Genomic DNA, 23,309 nt, shown 5'->3' with positions numbered 1-23,309 from the left:
TCAACTTAGAAAATGCAATACTGAAAGGTTTTCATTTACTTTAAAAATTTTTATTTTTTAGGCCAGGCATTGTGGCTCACACCTGTAATCCTAGCACTTCGAGAGGCTGAGGTAGGTGGACTGCTTGAAGTTAGGAGTTCAAGACCAGCCTGAGCAAGAATAAGACCCTATCTCTAAAAAAAATATCAGGAATTGTGGTGGGCGCCTATCGTCCCAGCTGCCTGGGAGGCTGAGGCAAGAGGATTGCTTGAGCCCAAGAGTTTGAGGTTTCTGTGAGCTATGACACTATGGCACTTTATAGAAGGCAACAAAGCGAGACTGTCTCAAAAAAAAAAAAAAAATTTATTTTTTGAGGTTTTTTTTTTTTTTTTTTTTTTTGAAGTTTTTGGCTGGGGCTGGGTTTGAACCTGCCACCTCTGACACATGGGGCCGGCGCCCTACCCCCTTGAGCCACAGGCGCCACCAGAAAAAAATTATTTTTTGTATAGTCAAGCGAAGCAGTAGGAGTGGAGGAAAACAAAGGAATCCATAACTGGTGTGACATTTACTTTTTATTAATACCACGAATTACGTAAAACCTGTCCATCTGGCCAACATCCGATATATTGATGGTGGGTCCTAGGTAAAGATGTTATGTAGCAAAAACCTTTTTTTTGTTTTGTTTTGGTTTGGTTTTTGAGACAGGATCTTGCCCAGGGTAGACTATAGTGCCATCATCATAACTCACTGCAACCTCAAACTCCTGGGATCAAATCCTGTCTCAGCCTCCCAAGTAGCTGGGATTCCAGGTTCCTGCCACAACACCTAGCTATTTCTTTTGTTGTTGTCGCAGTTGTCATTTTTGTTGTAGCTGGCCTGGGCTGGGTTCAAACCTACCAGTCTCAGTGTATATGCCCGGCACCTTACCCACTGAGCTACGGGCACCGCCTAGAAAGAGTACTTCTTTTACAGGAACTACATTTTTAAAATTCCTTTGGGTATTATTCTTGAGTTTGCAAAAATTTTTTTGAGATACAACTTTTTATAACTTTACTGAGTTACAAAGTGTAGTATGTAGTTATTGCTAAATTTAAAGTTTAAAATTTGATCAGTTTTGGCATATGTATAAGCCTTTGAAACCATCACCATAATCAAAATAATGATTATTTTTATCCCCTCTAAAGTTTCCTTGTCTCCCTAGGTGGAGACATTCTTTTCTAAATTCTCATCCTTGGGCAATCACCAATCTGCTTTCTGTCACTGTAGAATAATTTTATTTGCTAGAATTTTTTTTTTTTTTTTTGAGACATGGTCTCACTTTGTCACCCCCAATTGAGTGCTATGGCATCATAGCTCACAGTAATGTCAGACTCTTGAGTTTAAACGATTCTCTTACCACAGCTTCTCAGGTAGCTGGGACTATAGGCACCCTCCACAACGCCTGGGTATGTTTTGAGACAGGGTCTCGCTCATGCTCAGGCTGGTCCCAAACTCATGAGCGCAAGCAATCCACCCACCTTGGCCTCCCAGAGTGCTAGGATTACAGGCATGAGCCACTGTGCCCAGCCTTTATTTCCTAGAATTTTATAAAAATGGCATTATACAGTATGAATTGGGGGTGTGCCTGGTTTCTTTTACTCCTTACAATGATTTTGAGATTTATCCCTATTGTGTATGTGAATAGTTTTTCTCTCCATTTGTTGCTGAGTAATATTCCATTCCATTGCTGAGTGTGAATATTTTGCATTTTTATTTCTCTTTTCACCTATTAATGGATGTTCGGTTTGTTCCAGTTTGGGGCTATTATAAAAAAAGCTGCTGTGAACATTTATCTCCAAGTTTTTGAAAGTGCACTTTCATTTATCTTAGTTTAATCAGGAGTGGGTGACTGTGTCATATGGTATGTATATGTTTAACTATTGGAAGCCACCATACTGTTGTCTAGAGTAGTTCTGTCATCTGTATTCTTTTGCTTTTGAGACAAGAGTCTCACTTTGTTGCCCTCAGAAGAGTGCCATAGCATCATAGCTCACAGCAACCTCAAACTCTTGGGCTCAAGTGATCCTCTTGCCTCAGACTCCCAAGAAGCTCTATAGAAGTTGAGGCACCCTCAACTCCCAGCTATTTTTAGAGATGGGGTCTCATCGGGCCAATTTCAAACTCCTGACCTAAGCAATCCACCCACTTGGGCCTCCCAGAGTGTTGGGATTACAAGCGTGAGCCACCGTGCCTGGCCTCTTTTTTTTTTTGGAGACAGAATCTCACTTTGTTGCCCTCGGTAGATTGCCTTGGCATCATAACTCACAGCAACCTCAAACTTGTTGAGATACAGGTGTGAAACACCCAACCTGGCCAACTTAATATAATTCTGTCTTTTGATTAGTCAGTTTGAGTTTTGTCTTGCCACTTGATCCTCTTATGCAAAGTGGCTTCCCGCCCTGTTCACCCAGCAATGTCCTGCTCAGTTCCCAAGAGTCCAGTCATCCCTGGCTTCTTTAGAGATGTCTTCTATGACATTTCCTGTTTTTAGAATGCACTTACCTTCATTAGTCCCATAGGCTGTCACACAGATTTATGTGCAGTGTATTCCTGTTATTCTGCTTTGTTCTGAAGATAACAAAATTTAAAACAGCTTACTTAAGAATGTTTTGAATGCCTGTATGTTTTATGTATAATTGATTGCTTTATTTCAAATAGCCTATAACAGTTAACATTTTAAAATGTAGTAAATTGAATTTTTAATATTAGTACATATGTGGAGTTACGCCACGACCACTGAAGATGAAACATCTTAGTTTCCCTAAGTATAAGTACCAAGTGTGCCTTTATTTAACTTGAAATGAATCTCTAGAATATCTGAATCATTCATACCCATTTTTATGGAAAAATGATTGAGCCAGATATAAATCTGGACATTCATTCTTCAATGGTCAGAAAACTTTATTGGCATATGCGTACTTTAGTTATGAAATTATCATCCTCCTTGATTTCTTCTTTTTCTGCTACTGTATTTTTAAATAATAATGCACCAGTGTGAGCGTTAGATATGTTTGTTATTTTTTTAACTAAATCTCAAATTTCTCAATAGGCTAAATAATTTTTTAGAGATGTGGTCTCATCAGGCTAATTTCAAACTCATGACCTTAAGCAATCCCCCCTCTTGGGCTGCTTTCTTATTTATGTTGTTTATAGTGCTTTTACATTCTCAGGCTCAAAATAAGTTGCTAGCTGCCTTCTTCTCTGTTTTCTTCATCATAGCACTTGCACAGATACTGAGCCAGTTAGCTCTTCCCAAAAGAACACCCAGAAAGGAGGATTTCCATGGCAGTATCATTGAAAAATTGGGAGGGTTTCCTTTTGCTCAGACTTCCTTACATTTTTTTTTATCTAGTCATTCTAGGATAGTATACTGGGTGGTAGGAAGTCATGACACTGTAGAACAGTGTTTTTCAATCATTTTTTTTAATCTCTCAGTGCAGTGCACTTGAACCTACCTACAGTTAAACTTCTGAGGCACACTTAAAGTATGTTGATCCTAAAAAGTAACAATAATTTAATTAATGATCTTTAATAATTTTTACAGCATACCTTAGATCCTCTTCACAGCACACCAGTTCGCTACTCTAGAATCTACTCTTTCATTTTAGTTTCACACATTACTAATACAACAAGTAGCTCTTTCTCACTTGCTTTTTCTGTAATTTCACCTTATGTTCTCCACTATTCTGCAGCTCTCCATGTTTGTCTGGATTCAGACCATATTTAGAAAAATTAAGGCACTCCTGTCTTGCAGCTGAGTAAAAGGTTAGGACACCACATCACTTACTATCTTTTTTTTTCTTGAGACAGTCTCACTATGTCATCCTCCGTAGAGTGGTATGGCTTCACAGCTCACAGCAACCTTAAACTCTTGGGTTTAAATGGTTCTCATGCCTCAGCCTCCCAAGTAGCCGGAATTACAGGCACCCACCACAACACCTGGCTATTTTGTTGTTGTTGTTGTCATTGTTTGGCAGGCCCAGGCTGGGTTTAAACCTGCCAGCCCCAGTGTATGTGGCTGGTGTCCTAGCTGCTGAGCTATAGGCACTGGGCCATCACTTATTACTTTTATGGTGGTTCCTGAATAATGGCTAGCTGCTTACATTTGACCGTAAGTGTGACCTCTTAAGGTTTTTACCAAGATTATGTTTTGCTTTTACGGGTTCTGAGAGTGTCTTATTGATCAAGCCATTCCTGTAGTAAGAAATAGGAATACCCCTCCCCCTACTACTTGCTCCTGAGAAACTAGGAGACGCTGATCGCTAAGTGATCGCTAAGATCTCATGGAAAGCTGGTGAAAAACGGTTTAAACACTTACACATGTGAAAGTGAAGGGGTGTGTAAACACTTAACTACATCAGCCATAAGGAGAATTTAAGAGTTTGAGCTATGTAAGTTAAATTCACTGTTCGATGAAATAGTCAACATATTATGAACTTTATTTTGTATTTGTGGGCTTGATAGATCCTGATTGTTTTTTATTATATTTGATGTTTGGTAAATACTTGTAGAATGAAATAATGAGCACATTATTATTTCTAAACATAAGAGATTTGTATCTGGAGCCTTTGCTACTTGTGTATAAGACAATGAGTACTCATCAACTGCTGCTGAGAAATTTGGAGCCTCACCTCTAAATATCTGCAACTTTGAATATTGCTGCTTCTCTCTCCGTATTTATAACCCAGAGTGCTTTGGACAGGTGTTGTGTTCTTTGTGGTGTTTTCCACCTTAAAAACAGGAAAGCATGTTATCTAGTGTCTCCTAGGAGACTTATGCTCCTCATTTTTCTTCTGGAAAACAATGTAGAATTTGTGATAGCAGGCTCTTGGACCACAAATAGAGGAAAAACGCAGAAGTGATATACCTAAAACTAGGACAAATGCCAATTTAAAGGAGATTTTTAAAAACTTTGTTAAAAAGAAATACTCAGTGTAGAGAGAAATATTAAGAAAAAATGAATTTGCTAAAATCCTCCAGAGATTTTTCACAGTTGTTATTCCATATCCCTGGGGGCTTGGTTCCAGGATACCTTGCAGATATCAAAATCTGAGGACACATAACCTACTATATCCTCCCATGTACAGTAATGCAGTACATAATGTCATTTCAGTTAGCATTGAACTGGGTATATGATAGTGGTCCCGTAAGATTACAATACTTTCTTTTCACTGTACTTTTTCTGTGTTTAGGTATGTCTGATTGGCAAATATTTACCATAGTGTTACAGTATTCCTCACAATCTAGATGTGTAGTAGGCTCTACTATCTAGGTTTGTGTAGGTATACTTTGTGATGTCCACACAGTGGCAAGATGACCTAACAACACATTTCTCAGAATGTATTACTGTCAGTGAGGGACACATGACTATATTTTAAGTCATCTCTAGATTACTTAATAATGCCTATTAAAATGTAAATTGTATGTAAATAATTACACTATGTGCTTTAAATTTGTGGGGTTTTTTACTGTATTATTTTTATTAGTTTTTTCTCTTGAATATTTTCTTTTTTTCTTTTTTTTAATACAGAGTCTCACTCTATTGCCCTGGATAGAGTGCTATGGCGTCATAGCTTACAGCAACCTCAAACTCTTTGGCTTGAGCTTGAGCAATCCTCTTGCATCAGACTCCCAAGTAGCTGGGACTCTAGATGCCTGGCTAGTTTTTCTATTTTTAGTAGAGACAAGGTCTCACTCTTGCTCAGGCTGCTCTCAAACCCCTGAGCTCAAGCAGTCTACCATCTAGGCCTCCCCATGTGCTAAGATTACCGGTATGAACCACCATGTCCAGTTATTTTCTTGAATATTTTTAATTTGCCATTAGTTGAATTCATGGTTGCAGAACCCACAGGCACAGAGAGCCTACTCTGTGTATCTTTTGATTAATTCAGATCTTTTAACTAATTTAGATAATGAGGAATATTTAGTTATATATCCAGCCTTTTTATTTTCGCATGTAATTCAATTTTTCCCAGAACATTATTTTGAATATTATTATTATACAAGTGTACAAAATATTCTCAATGCAGCTTCTAAATTTTTCCTATTACAGATAATTTTTTTTTAGGTTAAGTCCCTCTTATAATTGTGTCCTGCCCCCAAGAGGTGTGCCATACACCCTAATATTGTGCCCATTAAGTGGGAGCACACCCGTCCCCTCTCCCTCATCTTGAATTGATTTGAATTTTTCTCTTATGTGGGTATTGGATCGCCTACTGGCTTCATATTAGAATTGAGTACATTGGATTCTCAATACTTCATTCTTGTGATACTTTACTAAGAAGAATGTGTTCCAGCTCCTTCCAAGTTAATACAAAAGATGTGAAGTCTCCTTTTTTTAATGGCTGAATAGTATTCCATGTTATACATAATACCACTTCCTGGATTGGTGGGCATTTACGTTGTTTCCACAATTTGGTGATTGTAAATTTAGCTGAGATAAACAATCTACTACAGTGGTTCTCAACCTTCCTAATTCTGTAACCCTTTAATACAAGTCCTATGGGTGGCTACAGGAGAACTGCTGGTCTAGTACAAATGTCCTTATGGTAAAATGATATTACAGACAAATCTATATATGACTCTTGATTGTTTCTTTCGGATAGAGTCATAGATATTAAATTACTGGGTTAAAAGTATGAAAACTTTTTAAAATTCTGCATAAATATTACAAATCTCTAAGTTGTCATTTAAAAAAATTATCTTTATCGTTCACTGTGTATGAACTTTAGGAGTATTGAGAAAAATAGAACAGGGCATGCCTCTCGGATTGTAGGGTGCAGTTATAGGTGACACTGAATCAGGTTGATTTGCCTAGGGTCCCAGAATCATACTTGAAACACTTCACACAGTAATTGTTAAAGCTCTTTTGATGTTTTTAAAGCATCAGTGATCTAAGACAATGACTTGTGACAGCATTCCAGTCGGAAGGGGAATAACAGCTATGCAAACAGCAAGCAAGTTAATGCTGATTGTTTATTGCCTATTAGTTGGATTTTGTTATGTGTTTCATAGCTGCCATGTTCTGTGTGTGGCTTTTGTAGTACTAAAAAATGTAATTTTTTTAAATTCCTCTAATGTAATTCAGGAATTCGCAGATAGTTTTAAAAAGAGACTTTATTGGGTGGCCCCTGTGGCTCAAGGAGTAGGGAGGGCGCCAACCCCATGTACTGGAAGTGACGGGTTCAAACCGGGCCCAGGCCAAAAAAAAATGCAAAAAATAAAATAAATTTGTAAAAAGAGATTTCATTTTCCTATCATGTTTTTACCTGTGGGTCTCTTCTAAGTCTTAGGCCGATTTTATGTTTTGAAGAAAAATAACACTTTTAAAATTTTAGGTTTGCCTCTACTGTGTAACACACTTGAGTGACTATCATATATGCAAAGTATATTCCTTTGTGGGTGTATGAAAATGCTTGATGTACAACTGCACAGTATAGGGAAAGTGGAAGCATGGTGGTGCCTTTTATTGTTCATTCAATTTCACTGATTCTAATTATAGAAGCTTACATCACCTTGGTTGATGGTGACAGCTTCTCCCTTTTGCTTTTGTTTCCTCTATTGCTCCCTAAGGTTGGATCGTATTTCATAGTGCATATGTGTCCTGCTGCTGGCTTTGACAGAGTTTTTCTGACACCATGAGGGTGATTAGTTAGTGGGCATGGATGACAGTATGCTGAAGCACACGGTTTCCTACAAAAGAATAGAAGGAGACTGTACTCTGGCTTTCATTCCTTCCAAAAGGCTGAGGAATAGGTAGGATGCAGTTTGAATGCAAGAATTCCTGAGGGGCACCAGTTATTAGAGTTAACTGTGTCTGATAACTACAAAGATTCATTTCAGATGTTCAAGTTAAGCAGCTAGAAAAGGCGGTGGAAAAGCTTTTAATGATCATTTAAAAGGACTTGTATGTTACCTATCACCAGTGGAGTCACTTATTCATTTATTTTCCAAAAGGATTAAAATGTTTCTGCTATATAAAGCAGTACATATAGCAACTTGTATTTTAAAGAACAAATACTTATAACTAAAATACAGAAATATGTGCCCTGTTTCTTTTATTTTGTAAAACTACAGAATTTTTCTTTTGTTCCTCACCTTCTTATGAGTACCACTATTCTGAATTGTGACTAAAATATTTCACTGCGCAGGTGGGCAATAAATTGTGTATCTGTGCCTGAGATTAGTATAAATTTGGGTTTTGTTACATTTTTATTTTTCATAATGCCTAGAATGTGTATCCTTTGATAGCCTACCTTTATCTCTGGTGACTTTTCCCTCCCTCCTTTTCATTGTTGCCACATATTGACATAAAGGGCATATTGATAGTTCAGCAACTATCAGAACCTTATCTTTGTTATTCTGTATAATATGATTTCAAATGTTTCAGTTTATGTTTTTGTTTATAGTTTATACAATTAACAATTGTATTAATAATAACTATAGCTTTTACATTTTTGTGCATTTTCTAATGGTTCAAAGCTTTGCAAATTCAACACGCATTGCTTTTAAACATGTAAGGACACCTTTTTAAAACTAAAGAAGATGATTTCAGTGTGGCTTACCCTTACAATCATGGCATTTCATATGCAGGGGAAGTGTGTTCCTATAGTGATAATTCCCATATGATGTGTAGATCAGGACATTTTCTTTTGCTGCAATTACTTCATATGATGAAATTCTGAAAAGTAATGCAAGTGAAAAATAGGTCATTACCTAAATATTTTAGTTATTAATAAAGTACCATTTTCTTCAAAGATGTTTATTTCTTCTTTCTGTAATTAATTGAAAGATTAAGTCATTATTTCATCAGAATGCTGATAGATTCACAAGCTGAGTGTGGAATTTGGCAGTTTCTTGGCATTGTTGCACAGAGAGATTTTACATGATAGGATCACCATTCAGTTCCCTAGAATAGCAAATACTATGAGATGAATTGGTAGAACGAGGATGATGTCATCTTCACTTGAAGCCAAACTAAAGAGAGGATTTTGTTCCTTTATTGGGTTGGTGTTTACTACAGTAGCTCTAACATATGGCATTAGTGGATTACATTTCTTACACAGAGCCGCAGTTTTCCAAAGCAGCTAAGAGATGGCTGTCTCCCTTGCTCAGCTTAAGGTCTCTCTTTGTGTGTTATGAGCATGATTTATAAAACGGGAGAGGTATGCATTAGGATTTTGCTATTTGACTTGGCTATAATATATTCTGTTATACTATATGCAAATACAGCTATTGTCTGTCAGTGAAACTGAAATATTCTTGAGTCGTATTACTAAGATTTATGTAGAAAGTGCTTGTCTTTTAGAAACTTATTATTAGCAGAAGTTTGTCTTCATCCATATGCAATGGACCTACTATGATTTTTCTATTTCAAAGAATGATTAATTTTAGGTTTTAGTTAATTTATACTTGAATACTTGATATTTATTGGAACAGTTTTCTTTAATTACACTGGGGAAAACAAAATTGTGCTTAAAAATCAACCTGTGTAGATAACTAGTGTCATGCTTATTTGTAATTTGCGAAATTTAATTTTATATTTAAATGCAAATTTTGTATATCTTTTGGAATTTTTGTAGAAAACAATTCTTAAGTTCTGTGGAAATCAAAATTCATAAATCATGTTTTTTGAAAGCATGTCTTTATTCAGAATGATACGTAATTTTACTTAAATTCTAATCATATAAGTAGCAGTATAATTCAGGTTGACAGTACAGTATTGTTCAGAAAGTGACTCAGACTTTGCCTAAAGGTATCGAAGAACTCAGTGTGCGTGTGTGCATGTGCGCATGAGCACGCCTAATCAGAAGATGTCTCTTCTGTAGTCAGAGCAGTCATTTGTCATAATACCTGTCTCTCAGGTAGTATCTCCTTTTATGTTGCACACCTTTTTCTCCCCAAAATGAAAGTGTTAGGTGAATGTAAAGTGAAATAGTTGTTACTTTGATTTGTTTACTGATTGTTAGTTTCATGACTTCACAGACTGGAGATGTCAGCTATATAACTGTCAAAACCATGTCTTTTGCCATTGAGCGGCACCATAACAAGCTTTAAGTGAGAGTGTCTGCAGTAGGCACCTTGTGGCAGAAGCATGAAGAACAAGAATAGGTACTTAGAGGTATTGTGTTTTCAGATGAAAAAGGGTGTGGCACAATAAAAATTTTTTTTTTGTAATTTTTATTAAAAAATTGGGGAAATTTCCTTTAGTTCAAGCTCACTTTGGAAGCAAGTTTAAGCATTTTCTTTTTTGATTTCTTCTGAGTTTTTCTGGCATCTTGTCTCTTTCTAGGAATTGAGCTATAGAAAAATACCATGTTGTATAGATTATTCTTCTTCAAAGGAATTGGTGAATCCTACAGCTGTTGTGTGCCCTTTTTTTAGCTTTCTCTTGCAAAATGAAATTCTATTGTTTGCATTTAAATTTACTATTTACATACAGATCTTAGTACCAGTTTTTATATTTTTAATGTTAATTTAGAAGGATTCTGTTCTTTCAGAACAATTACTTGATAAACAGCAAGTTTTGTAAACCAGAAGTCCCAAATTAGTAGTGTTATAAACACTGTGTATGTAGTGTTTATAGTGTAGTGTAGTAGGGTTATAAACACTATGTATGGCATCTGAGAACTAGGCTGCCTTATATGTTTAGAATGCGAGACTCTTACCAGAGCTAATTATTTTCCCTTGGGAAGACAATACTGTGTTAAATTTGAATAATAATATTAAGAAATGTTAAAAAATCTTAATGCTTCTCAAATACAGCTTCTATCAATGTGTAGAATTAAAAATCAAAATGGATTTTTAGAGCTGTTAAATAGGAAAGGTGCATGGCCAAATTTTTTATTATAGAATTTAGCTTGCTGACATGTCTCAGGAAAGGGAGGGTGTGTGTGTGTGTGTGTGTGTGTGTGTTTTCAATAAACTGCTCTTTGGGCTACATCTGCAGATGCAGTAGCCAATTGATCTAATGCAGTTTCTGAAGGCTTTCTGTACAGGTGATGTCATCCTTTTAGTTCTATTCTCCTCCCACTCTTTCCTTCTTATTAGATATTTCATCTCACTGCAGAGCATAGAATCAATAGGAGCTTCTCCTTAGGGAGCTGCTGTGAACAGGCAAGGACAGTAGGAATTAAGACACTAACATACAGTCTTGCTTTAGCAGAAGATACAGCATTTTTGTACCATATCATATGTAAATTTTTAGCCAGAAAAGCCAGAATTACATCAACAGTGCTGTTTTACTGATGCATTAGAACAAGAAGCAATACTGCAGAGCTGTAAATAGTGCATGTGAAAACAGAAAATAATTTGAATTTTGGAGATTCTCAGGCGTTCTGCAAGACAAACCTGTTACAGCATATTATTTTCTAACTATCGTTTGCTCTCAACGCTTGATTTAAAAAAAAAACAAAACCTCTGGTGGCTAAGAATATAAAGAAGAAACTTTAATCTTCAAGATACAGTATTTGCTTCTGATATAGAAGAATTGCTGCAGTGGTTGTGCTGTAGAATGAAATAAGTTGAAGAAAAGACAAAAGCTCTGTTACCAAGAGGAAAGGTTTTACAGCACTCAGGAACGCGGATTGGTGCATGTTGGCTTATTTGCTTTGATTGATACTGTGTTAACTGTGTGCTGCCACTTTGCATGTCTGTGCCAGATGCCTGAGGATGCATGTGTTTGTATGTTGTAAGCCAGATTTGCTTGTTAAAGTAAACATTTTTATGAGAAGTGTTAGAGTTGTCGAGAACAATACTCTAAGCTATTGAGAGCTCCTGATTTCAGTTTGAAAAGGGGTTTGGAGAGGCTGTCATTATGTAACACTGGAATGGTGTATGATTTGTAAAAAGAACTTGACAGAATTTTGTCATCATACTCATCAGTGTGCCTGTGGTTTGAAAAAGAAACTATCCTTTCCAGCCTAGGAAATGGCTTTTCTTGTTCGCTGTTATGCCAATTGTCTTCAGCCATGGGCCTCCAAAGTAAGTAATTGTTATTCTTTTCTTTGAGATTAATGTAATTTAGTTATTAAATTTACAATCTATTTTGAATGTCAATAAGCTTTATTGTGCTATTTTATTTTCTAAACTTTAAAAATAAGAACCACAAAACAATTCTAAAAAGCTCAATCTCATTGCCACATTGTTTTTTATTTGAAGAATAAAACATTCTAATGTGACTTAGAATTCAAAAAGTACCTTTTTAATCAGAAGACAAAGTGCAGTGTATTTGAGGTGTACTTTCTTCAGACTGAATTGTCATTTAGTTATGGCTGTTTCTGTACTTACCTGTGATCATACTCTTTAACTTAAATGTTCTCTGCTTCATTTTCTTAAATGGTTGATGTATTTAAATATATCCATCAAGTCTTATATTATACAACATTTTTCACTAATATGGTGCTATCGGATAAATTGACTGAATTGTGCTATTTTATAAAGACTAGGTGATCATTCTTAAGCAGTGAGATAATATGAAAAAAATACTCAGTATGGAAAGTAATTGTGTGAAAGCATATAAAAAAAAATGTTTCTAAGTATTTTCAAAGTAGTAGCAAGCCAACCATTAATGGCTTGAGACTATTTAAGGTCATCTATCGTAGTTGTCAGTTTAAACCAAAAATATTTACTCACAAAAAAGGAAAATGCTACACAACAACCTGAGCTAGGTTGTAGGATAATGCACACTATAATTCAATAAATTTTATTGTTCATAGTGGTTGTTTATATAGTCTGTAATTTTATGTCATTCATCTTTCCTGCCATGTTGTTAACTTCTGATCAAAACAGAAAAATGGAAAAGTGTGAAATTTTCGTTTTGTTTTATAAAACTAAATGCTTTAGAAATCTCTGCATTGTAACGTTTAATATGTTAAAATTTCTTTATTGTACTCTTGAATGGAGACATGCACAATAGAGGCCCCTCTTAATAATGGTCTGAAATCATGTCTTTGTTTAAAGATTGTCCTGTCAATGGTGACTAAGGGAGAAATGCTGTGATAGCATCATGGTGTACTGTTTTGTCTGGCCTAGCTCACTGCATATCTTTTTTAAAGGCAGCTTCTGGAAGGACATTTAAATTCACTGTCCATTTGGCAAACAAGTGATTGAAATGTAAAGAGATGAAACGAAGCCTTGGTATATAATTTATGCATGCTATTATCTGCTAAAGCATAGATAGCCCCTTTAGTGCAAATGCCACCTGTAGGGCCCAAGCGTTACTGATGCTTGATAGTGGCACTTTTGAGGTTTAAACCATTTATAGAAAGGAAATGGGTTGAAACCATGTAAAAAAGCTTTAAAGAAAATTAAGGATGAGATGTAGGGGTTGTTTTCTAAGATGACCACCAAAAAAGAGCCTTTGTAGGGATTGGTAGCCAACTTTGATTCAAGATTTAACAAGTACAGAAGAGTCAAAGAGGATTTTAAACATCAGATTCTAAGGTCTCAGTAAATGCCAACAAATGCCATATGAGCAGAATTCTGTGATTGGTACTTTCCTGTGTAAATTAAGCATTTGAGAGTACTTGTCTCCTTCCCCCTTTTCATCCTCCATCTCTCGTGTTACTGTTGGTGGAATTTTAATTCTGGATTGTGATTAAACATATAAAACTTACTAATTTTTCATATTTGCTACTCTGGGTTTTCTACTACATTTTACTGATTTTATTTTTATTTATTCATGTATTTTTGCCCATCCTACTACACACTTAATTTTATTACTCCTGAATTCATGTATTTTCTTGCTAAAATAAATAGTTATATCAGCAGTGTTCTGTGGGAGCATGACTCTTAAGTCCTTATGTGGTCAGATCACCTTCTTTAGTCTTAAGATTTAATTGTCTAGTTAGATATAAAGTAGTACATCTAAAGTCTTTTCCCTTTAGCTCTTTTTTTCTTTAGAGACAGAATCTCACTATGTCGCCCTCAGTAGGATGCTATGGCGTCACAGCTCACAGCAACCTCAAACTCTTGGGCTTAAGCGATTCTCTTGCCTCAGCCTCCCAAGTAGCTGGGACTACAGGTGCCCACCACAGTGCCCAGCTATTTTTTGGTTGCAGTTGTCATTGTTGTTTAGCAGGCCCGGGCCAGATTCGAACCCACCAGCCTCGGTGTATATGACCAGCACCCTAACTACTGAGGTATGGGCGCCGAGCCTTCCCTTTAGCTCTTTAAAATATGTAATGCCATGTCTTCTGGCATTTATCATTCCTGATGAGAAGTCTGAACTTCTTGCAGTTCTTGTTCCTTTATTAAGTACTGTGTTTTTCCCCTTTATAGTGGTTAGTTGTGCTTTTATTTTTTTAATCCTTGATTCCATAAAATTTTACTATGGATTTTCTAATGCAGGAGTCCTCAAAGTTTTTAAACAGGGGGCCAGTTCACTGTCCCTCAGACCGTTGGAGGGCCGGACTGTAGTTTTAAAAAAAAATTATGGAAAAACTCCTATGCACACTGCACATATCTTATTTTGAAGTAAAAAACAAAATGGGAACAAATACAATCACACCGCCGCATGTGGCCCGCGGGCGGTAGTTTGAGGACCCCTGGCTAATGTTTCATTTTATTTCCCCTGCTTGGCACTTGGAGGATTCTCTCAAGCTAAAGATTCTCATTTGTTGTCAGTTATGAAAAATTTATTTTTAGAAAATTGCAACTCCTTTATTATCTCTAGTCTCTTCAGGTGTTACAACTCTTGATTTGTCTGTTTATACTGTCTCCAAATATTTGTTTCATACTTTATTTTCAATTTGTGTGTTTTTAGTTTCATCTTCTGTTTCACTAATACATTTTTTTTTTTTTTTTTTTTTTTGAGACAGAGTTTCACTATGTCACCATCAATAGAATGCTGTGGCATCATAGCTCACAGCAAACTCAAACTCTTGGGCTCAAGCGATCCTCTTGCCTCAGCCTCCCAAACAGCTGGGACTGTAGGTGCCCATCACCATGCCCAGCTATTCACTAATACATTCTTCATTTGTGAACAGTTACCATTCTGCTAGTCATCTTTTAAATATGTAAATTCGGTCATTGTGTTAATTCTGAAATCTCTTAAGTGATGTTTTTTCATAATTACCTTTGCTTTATAATTTGTTTCCATTTTATGTATGCTATTCCTTTTCCTTATTATTTTATTAGCTCTGACTTCAAGTGTAATTTCTTCTTAATTGAGTTTTTGGGGTTTCTTTCAGTTAATGACTTTCCTTGCATGATTCTTACTTGGAAGTTCGCCTTTCTAGTCTGTTAGAGTTGCTTGCTTGAGATGACTATTTACTAGGTGGAGAAGCCTTTGTGCCTGCAAATAGAACCCAGTTCTTCTGTTATAGATGATCCTTCTGATATCTTATCCAAATCACATCAGCACTATACAACAGTTATTGTCGTGATTATGCAAGGATTATCAAGAGAAAAGAACTAGGTTTTTGGAGAATGTTTAACACAATGTGTGTGAAAGAGAGGTAGTAGATATATAAGTAATCTAGAGGCGATTTAAAGTATATGGGAAGATATTTGTAGGTATATGCAAATACTATACCATTTTATACAAGGGACTGGAACGTCTGTGTGTTTTGGTATCCACAAAGGGGTCTTGGCTTGACCTAATCTGCAGAGGGGACAACTACATATATATGCACATATGCACAGTAAGATAGATACAGAGAATGTTAAGTACCACATTCAAATGAATGGAATGAAGACCCATGGAATTATTTCACCTCCTGTTTATAATTATCATTTATGTCACTTTTTACTCTTTTTCCAGTGCTTATATGTTAAATGTTAATTCTCGGCTTTATTATAAATATCAAGTATATCAAGTACTTACTGTGTTTTCACAGGTATTCAAACCTATCTTTGAATCTTACTTATTTTTTACCATTATAAAAACACCATATACTTTGTGTGAACAGCATTTAGTTGCTAACATTTTCAGCACATTCCCAGTATTTATGGCCCCTTTTAAAAATGGGCCATGTGAGAAAACCATCCTTGTTTACATGTGTATATACAGGGTGGACATAAAGTTCATGTGCAATTTAAAATAATTTTAACATAGTAAAATTGCACATGAATTTTGTGGACACCTGTATTTGTTTTTAGTTTTGAAAAAAAGTCAAATACTTTTAGTCTAGGAATACTTTCTCCATAAGAACATAAAACATTTCGGGGGCGGCGCCTGTGGCTCAGTCGGTAAGGTGCCGGCCCCATATACCAAGGGTGGCGGGTTCAAACCCGGCCCCGGCTGAACTGCAACCAAAAAATAGCTGGGCGTTGTGGCGGGTGCCTGTAGTCCCAGCTACTCGGGAGGCTGAGGCAAGAGAATTGCTTACGCCCAGGATTTGGAGGTTGCTGTGAGCTGTGTGATGCCATGGCACTCTACCGAGGGCCATAAAGTGAGACTCTGTCTCTACAAAAAAAAAAAAAAGAATATAAAACATTTCAAGTAGATGTTGCTTGTAAGCTAAAACTCCTTAATCACCAGCCCAAATTTTTCTCCTTTTCTAGGAAGTACTACTATTGATTGGTATATATTCTTTAGAATATTTCCCGCAAACCTAGTATCTATATAACTGGAAATCTCATAGTACTATTTTTTATGGCTTCTTTTTCCTTTATACTATTAGAAATACTGTTTGTAATAAGTGTCCTTGTACACTTCTCCTTGTTCACATGTGTGCTTTAGGGTAGGTATCCAAAGAGAAATTACTGAATTTTGAGACATACAACGTTAAACAGTTAAGTTTGCAAACTTGTCCTAGAAAAAAGTGCTACATACCTCATTTTTGAATATCACTACCGTCACCTTCGAAGTACTGCCCTCAGAAGACTATGCAACAGTGCCAGTGCTCAAAGCACTTTTTCTAGGATGAGTTCATAAACTTAATTGTCTGCCCTTATATGACAACAGTTCTGATGGCCATTCTGATAAAAGGGTTCTGAAAGTGCTTTGAAGGGTGAAATAGGTACATAGATTCCCCAGGGGAGAAGCTTACTATGGTGATATTCATCAGTGAGATAAATAGCACTTTTTTAGAATAAATTCATGAACTTAATTGTCCACCTTCATATGCCTGGTCTTATTTGAGCAGTAGATGTTGTGTATGCAAAATTCTTAAATAATTTGAAGACTACGATGATTTTTTTCCTTCCTGTAGTGAAGAGTTATATTTTCTTCAAACAGTTGACAAGCAGTCTTGTATAACCTTTATGCAGCAATCAGGTATGAGATTCTAAAATCAGTATTAATTTACATTTGGGTCACATTTACTTTTAGAGTATAATTTACTCTCCAGGGTCCCAATCCAAAGATGGTCCTTCCATGCCGGCCCTTTGGATTCAACTTTTGTTCCTTTTGCCAGAGGCATTCAGAAGTGCTTCTCAACCTATTGGCCTTCACCTTAGAAAACAAATATATTAAGAGAAAAGGCAGCCTTGAAGGACACATACTGTGTGTGTAGTACAGATTTTCTGTTACTTAGGATTCTTCTGAATTACCTAAGCCAGCATCTCAGCCAGGGAATTTTATGTATAGTTTTCATTATTAACAGTAACTCCTCTTGAGACACTACAACGCAAACTGGACTATTTTCTCCTTTTAGAGTATATTTAATTTACACTGTGTGTTTCTTTAATATTTTCCATAGTAAAGGAATGAGAAGCCCTGTTTTCTTTTTTTTTTTTGTAGATTTTGGCTGGGGCTAGGCTTGAACCCGCCACCTCTGGCATATGGGGCCAGCGCCTCCTCCTTTGAGCCACAGGCACCACCGTGTTTTATTTTTCTTAAGCATCTTGAACAGCACATTGCACAGAAATTATTTGGAAGATATATAAGCATGCTTCCTATGTAAAACTTTACACCAGAACATAGTGGGGTGTATCTTTTTTTATCTCCTCTAGTATTTATCCTGACATGTCTGTTTTAGTAATATTTTATGGTTTGAAATGTACAACCGCAATAGTGATAAAGTATTGCCACATTAAAGATGGGGTGACTGAGTCATTTCCTTCTTGTGTTTCTTGTATCCCTGTAGCACAGACATTCATTAAATCTTTTCGATTATTAATTTTTCTGGGCCTATTACAAACCAATGTATACTAAGTGTAAAAACGTTTATAATATTTTTTTGAATATTAGGTGTAGTCAATTTATTACTTGTCCTAAGTCTTACTGCCAGCAGATGATACTTTAGTGCAAGATACTGCTGTTTTATTCGGGTATTAGCTATCATTTTGTATTAGTAGGGTGTATGTGTGCATATGCATGTATTTTAATACCCTCTTTCCCCAAAAATAAGACATCCTCCAAAAATAAGACCTATTTACAGGAAAGATAAGACGTCCCCTGAAAATAAAACCTAGCGCATCTTTGGGAGCACACCTTAAAATAAGACACTGTCTTATTTTCGGGGAAACAGGGTAGCATTCCTACCCTTTACAGTGGAAACAGACAACATGGGGGAGGACAAGTTTTTCTGAAGTAACCATTAGTTAATTGCAGTCTCTTTTGAATACTATTCAGTGGGTTTATCACCACAGACATATTTAACAGCTTCAGAGAGTACCATTGGTTTATTACAATCTACCCAGAAGAAAAAAAATCATTTTGTCATAAGGACATTTGTACTAGACTGTTTATTGCAGCTCAATTTATAATTGATAAAATGTTGAAACAACCTAAATGCTCACCAATCCAGGAATGGATTAACAATCTGTGGTATAGGTATACCACGGAATACTATTTAAGCCACCAAAAAAGATGGAGACTTTACAGCTTTTGTATTAACCTGGATAGAATTGAAACACATTCTTTTTAGTAAAGCATCATAAGAATGGAGAAACAAGAATCCGGTGTACTCAATTCTGATATGAGAACAGCTGATGACCTAATACATGGTAGGGGATGGTGGAGTAGGGGAGCTGAGAGAAGGGAGGAGAGAGGGAGGTGGGGAGTAACAGTGTGTGACACCTCTTGGAGTTGAGACATAGTTATAAGAGGGACTTTACCTAACAGATGCAGTTAGTGTAACCTGGTTCTCTGTACCCTCAATGAATTCCTAACAATAAATTTTTAAAAAATTCTTTTTCTTTTGCTAAGAATTTAGAATTTAAGATAGAAATGAGGTTGCACAGCAGCGTACATAAAACAAAATGTATTGCAGAGTTAAAGTTGATCAAGTATTTCAAAAAGGTGAAGTTTGAAATTGAGAATAACTTAAATTATTTTTTTTCTTTAGCTTCCCGCTGATCTTACCAAGATGCACCTCACAGAAAACCCACATCCACAAGTGACTCACGTGTCTTCTAGTCAGTCTGGTTGTAGCATTGCCAGTGACTCTGGGAGCAGCAGTTTATCTGATATCTACCAGGTAGTACCTTAAAAGTTTTTATTCCGTGTGTGTGACTTTTTCATTCTGCCAAATATCCTGTGATTGTGGCTTAGACAGTCGCGTCTTTTAGTTAGTGTACAAAGTATAAGCATTAATCCTATTGGAAAATATCCTATCTATACTGTTTCAATTCTATAAGCCCAATTAAATGATCTGTCTTTTGAGAATGATTAAGTTTGGTCCAGCAGTGTTGGGATATAGTGTTCTCTTTCATTTCTTTAGGTGAATCTGTATTAATATATAACACTTGCTTTGGATTAATATATAACACTTAAACTTGGAAAAGGGCAGTTTTTTTTATAATATCTTGTAGAATTAGAAATCATGAAGAAAATTAGATCTGTTTTTATACTATAAAGCTTCTGTTACTATAGTATAACATAAATTAAGTAGTGAATTAAATAGTGTATTGACAGACTTTTCTGTTCTTAAAACCCAGTATGAACAATGTGTCAAACCTACTGAGCTTTTTAGCCATCCTTGTAATAGTAGGGAGAAGGCTCAAAAGACCCATAAACTGAGAGATCCTCATAGAATCCAACTAAGATTAAACATAAATTAGGTTCAGGCCAGTTCAATGAGCGTTTTAAGATCCCAATAATGGAACTTCTATAATGTCTTCTTTAGTGTAAGATGTGGAGAACAGTTCCCTGGGTGTGGTGCTTTATGTCCAGTGGTTTATTTTATCAGAGATCATGAATATAGAATGCTTTTAATAAAATAGAGGGTTCATGATATTGAAGGTTGGTTTGTTCAGGAATTCAAATGTATCACTTGTTCCAGAGCTATCTAAAAGAACTTTAATGTGAACGATTTAAATTTTCTAGTGGCCACCATCAAAAAAAGTAAAAGGAGACCAGACATAGTGGCTTACACTTGCAGTCCTAGCACTCTGGGAGGGCAAGGCAGAAGGATTGGTTAAAGCCAGGAGTTCAAGATTAGCCTGAGCAAGAGCAAAAAATAGAAAAATTAGCTGGTTGTTGGGGCACATGCCTGTAATCCAATCCGCAGGAAACTGAGGCAGGAAGAACACTTGAGCCTGGGAGTTTGAGGTTGTAGTAAGCTATGATGATGCCACTGCACTCTGCCTGAGCAACAGAGCAAGACCTCATCTCCACAAAAAAAACTGAGGAAAAGGAAACAAAATTAATTTTAATAATTTATTTAGCACAGTATATTCAAATATAATTTTAACCTGGGATCAATGTTCTAACATTATGAATGGATTACTTTGCATTCCTTTTCTATACTGAGTCTTCAAAAGCCAGAGTTCCTAGCACGTCTCATTTCAGACTAGCCATGTTGCAAGTGTCCAATAGCCACACTGGGCAGGTGGCTACAGATGGCACAGATCTATAAAAATAGTATTATCATTGTCTGAGGAAAACCTTTCAGACTGTGATTCTACAGAATTAATCAGATTCTGGTATTTTGGGGAAAATCAGCCCTCATTTAATAAAGGGAAGTTTGCAGGCAAATACAAGATGGAACAAAGACAATTGCCATCTTTTGGTTTATATATGGCTTTTCTCAACAAAGGTCATTGCTATGTCTATCTACATCTCCCTTTTTGTGATTTTATAGTACACAGAACATGGAGTTCTCCCTGTTCACCATTCTTTTTTCTAGCTACCAGCCTGAGCAAGAGCAAGACCCCCGTCTCTATAAGATACACAAAAAATTAGAAAGGTATGGTGGCGCACACCTGTAGTCTTAACTCGGGAGGCTAAGGCAGCAGAATCTCCTGAGCTGGGGGGAAAGTTGCAGTGAGCTATGATGATGCCGCCATACTCTGGCCTGGACAACAGAGTGAGTCTCTGTCTCTTAAAAAAATGAAAATAAAACAAAAAAACGAAACTTCAAAATAAAGTATTTACCACAGTCTGACAAAAAAAGGTATAAACCTATGGTTCCAGTGTGAATATGTTTCTAATTAGATTAGCTTGAATTTTAGCTAAAAGTATACACCAAAGTGTTAGAATATCCTCAGAAAGTCTCTTCCAAGAGCTGGAAAATTGAGAAATATTAACTATTGAACAAAAGCATTTACCTTTTCATTAACTCAAGTAACCCAAGGTATGCATTTCACCTCCCACCTTTCTTTTTAGTTTCTATATAGAAAGTAAATATTTTCTCAAAAATCTGAAGGCTGCAGTTACCACCTCTATAGCCACACGATTCCCTGATTCACTGCTCTGGTGCCAGTCTCTCCAGATCTCTGGTGCCACATTTTCATCATTGGTCTTTTGTCACCTCAGCTACCCTTGACCACCACACGTTCTCTTCTACCTGTCAGAGGCCTATTTAAAATCTGTTATCTTTTTTTTTTTTGAAGACTGTCATTTTTTTTAATTCTCACTTGACATAAATTGCAATGACTTTGATTACTTATTTTGAAAGCTTTTTTTTTTTTTTTGTAGAGACAGAGTCTCACTGTACCGCCCTCGGGTAGAGTGCCATGATGTCACACAACTCACGCAACCTCTAACTCTTGGGCTACGCGATTCTCTTGCTTCAGCCTCCCGAGCAGCTGGGACTATAGGTGCCCGCCACAACGCCCGGCTATTTTTTTGTTGCAGTTTGGCCGGGGCTGGGTTTGAACCCGCCATCCTCGGCATATGGGGCCGGCGCCCTACTTTAATGCCTCACTGTTATGTAATTCACATTCTTTATTCCAAATTTCAAGCTTTTCACTTCTGATTATAGTCTTTAGTCTGATTTTGTATTCCACTCGTCCCTCACTTACATATGCTACACGGTATCTATATGTTGATATATAAATATTAAAATATTAAAAACAAATTCTTACATTTTATATTTTAATATTTATATATCAACACATAGAAATATTTTGTAAATACTCTGTAAAATTGTGTAATGAACATTTTGTAAAGGGGTGTTAAAATCTCCAACTACTATGGAACTGGAGGAAATCAAGTTGCTCATGTCTGTTAGAGTTTCTCTTATAAATTGAGGTGTGTTCTGGTTGGGTGCATAAATATTAATAATTGAGGTCTCATCATATTGAGTATTACCTTTAACAAATATGAAGTGTCCATCCTTATCCTTTCTTATTTCAGTTGGTTTAAAGCCTATTGCGTCTGCGAATAGGATTGCAATGCCTGCTTTTTTCTGCTTTCCATTTGCCTTGAGTATAGATGACCATCCCTTCACCTTGGGTCTATATTTGTCTTTTAATGTAAGATGTGATTCTTGCATGCTGCTGATATCTGGCTTGAGTCTTTGTATCCAGTCAGCCAACCCGTGCCTCTTTAGAGGATAGTTTAAACCATTCACATTAATTGAGAATATTGATAAGCCTTTCGAGAGTCCGGTGGACGTTTTTAATCCTTTTGCAACTGTGGAAGTTAGAATTTGATCAAAATTTTCTGTGTGGGTTTACTTTTGTGGTGGAGGATCAGGCTAGTCTTTATGGAGGATAGGTCTGAGAATATCCTGGAGAGCTGGTTTAGTTATGGCAAATTTCTTCGACATGTAAATGTCATTGAAGTATTTAATTTCTCCATCATAAATGAAACTCAGTTTAGCTGGGTACAGGATCCTGGGTTGAAAGTGATTTTGTTTTAGGAGATTAAAAGTTGATGACCATCCTCTTCTAGTTTGAAAGGTTTCAGCAGAGAGATCTACAGTTATTCTAATATTCTTCCCCTTGTAAGTGATGGTTTTCTTTCATCTAGCTGCTTTCAGAATTTTCTCCTTCATATTAACTTTAGTGAAATTGATTATGATGTGTCTGGGGGATGTCTTATTCGGGTTCAGTCGTGCTGGAGTTCTGAAACTGGTATCTGAAATTCAGAATCTCTTGGCATGTCTGGAAAGTTCTCATTCATAATCTCATGGAGAAGAGATTTTGTGCCTTGTGAAGCCACTTCATCACTTTCT

The 23,309-nt window shown here is 36.3% G+C and overlaps 1 protein-coding gene across 9 annotated transcripts in view; it reads left to right on the top strand.

Moving 5' to 3' along the window:
- The window catches only part of RAPGEF6 (Rap guanine nucleotide exchange factor 6), a 200,548-nt gene that overhangs the window by 89,092 nt on the left and 88,147 nt on the right, over nucleotides 1-23,309 (top strand). For 8 of the 9 annotated variants that reach the window (XM_053566296.1, XM_053566300.1, XM_053566294.1 and 5 more), the window contains one exon: nucleotides 19,254-19,385. In XM_053566296.1, coding sequence (XP_053422271.1) covers nucleotides 19,254-19,385 — 132 coding nt within the window. Of the gene's footprint in view, nucleotides 1-11,899; nucleotides 12,001-19,253; nucleotides 19,386-23,309 lie in introns of those variants that run through there. The other variant, XM_053566302.1, reaches the window with a different exon arrangement.

This window comes from Nycticebus coucang, chromosome 17 (genome assembly GCF_027406575.1).
Source record: "Nycticebus coucang isolate mNycCou1 chromosome 17, mNycCou1.pri, whole genome shotgun sequence".
In the NCBI taxonomy this organism is placed as follows: Eukaryota; Metazoa; Chordata; class Mammalia; order Primates; family Lorisidae; genus Nycticebus; species Nycticebus coucang.
Note: the sequence above shows the minus strand (reverse complement) of the source record. Positions and strands in the feature narration are given on the sequence as shown.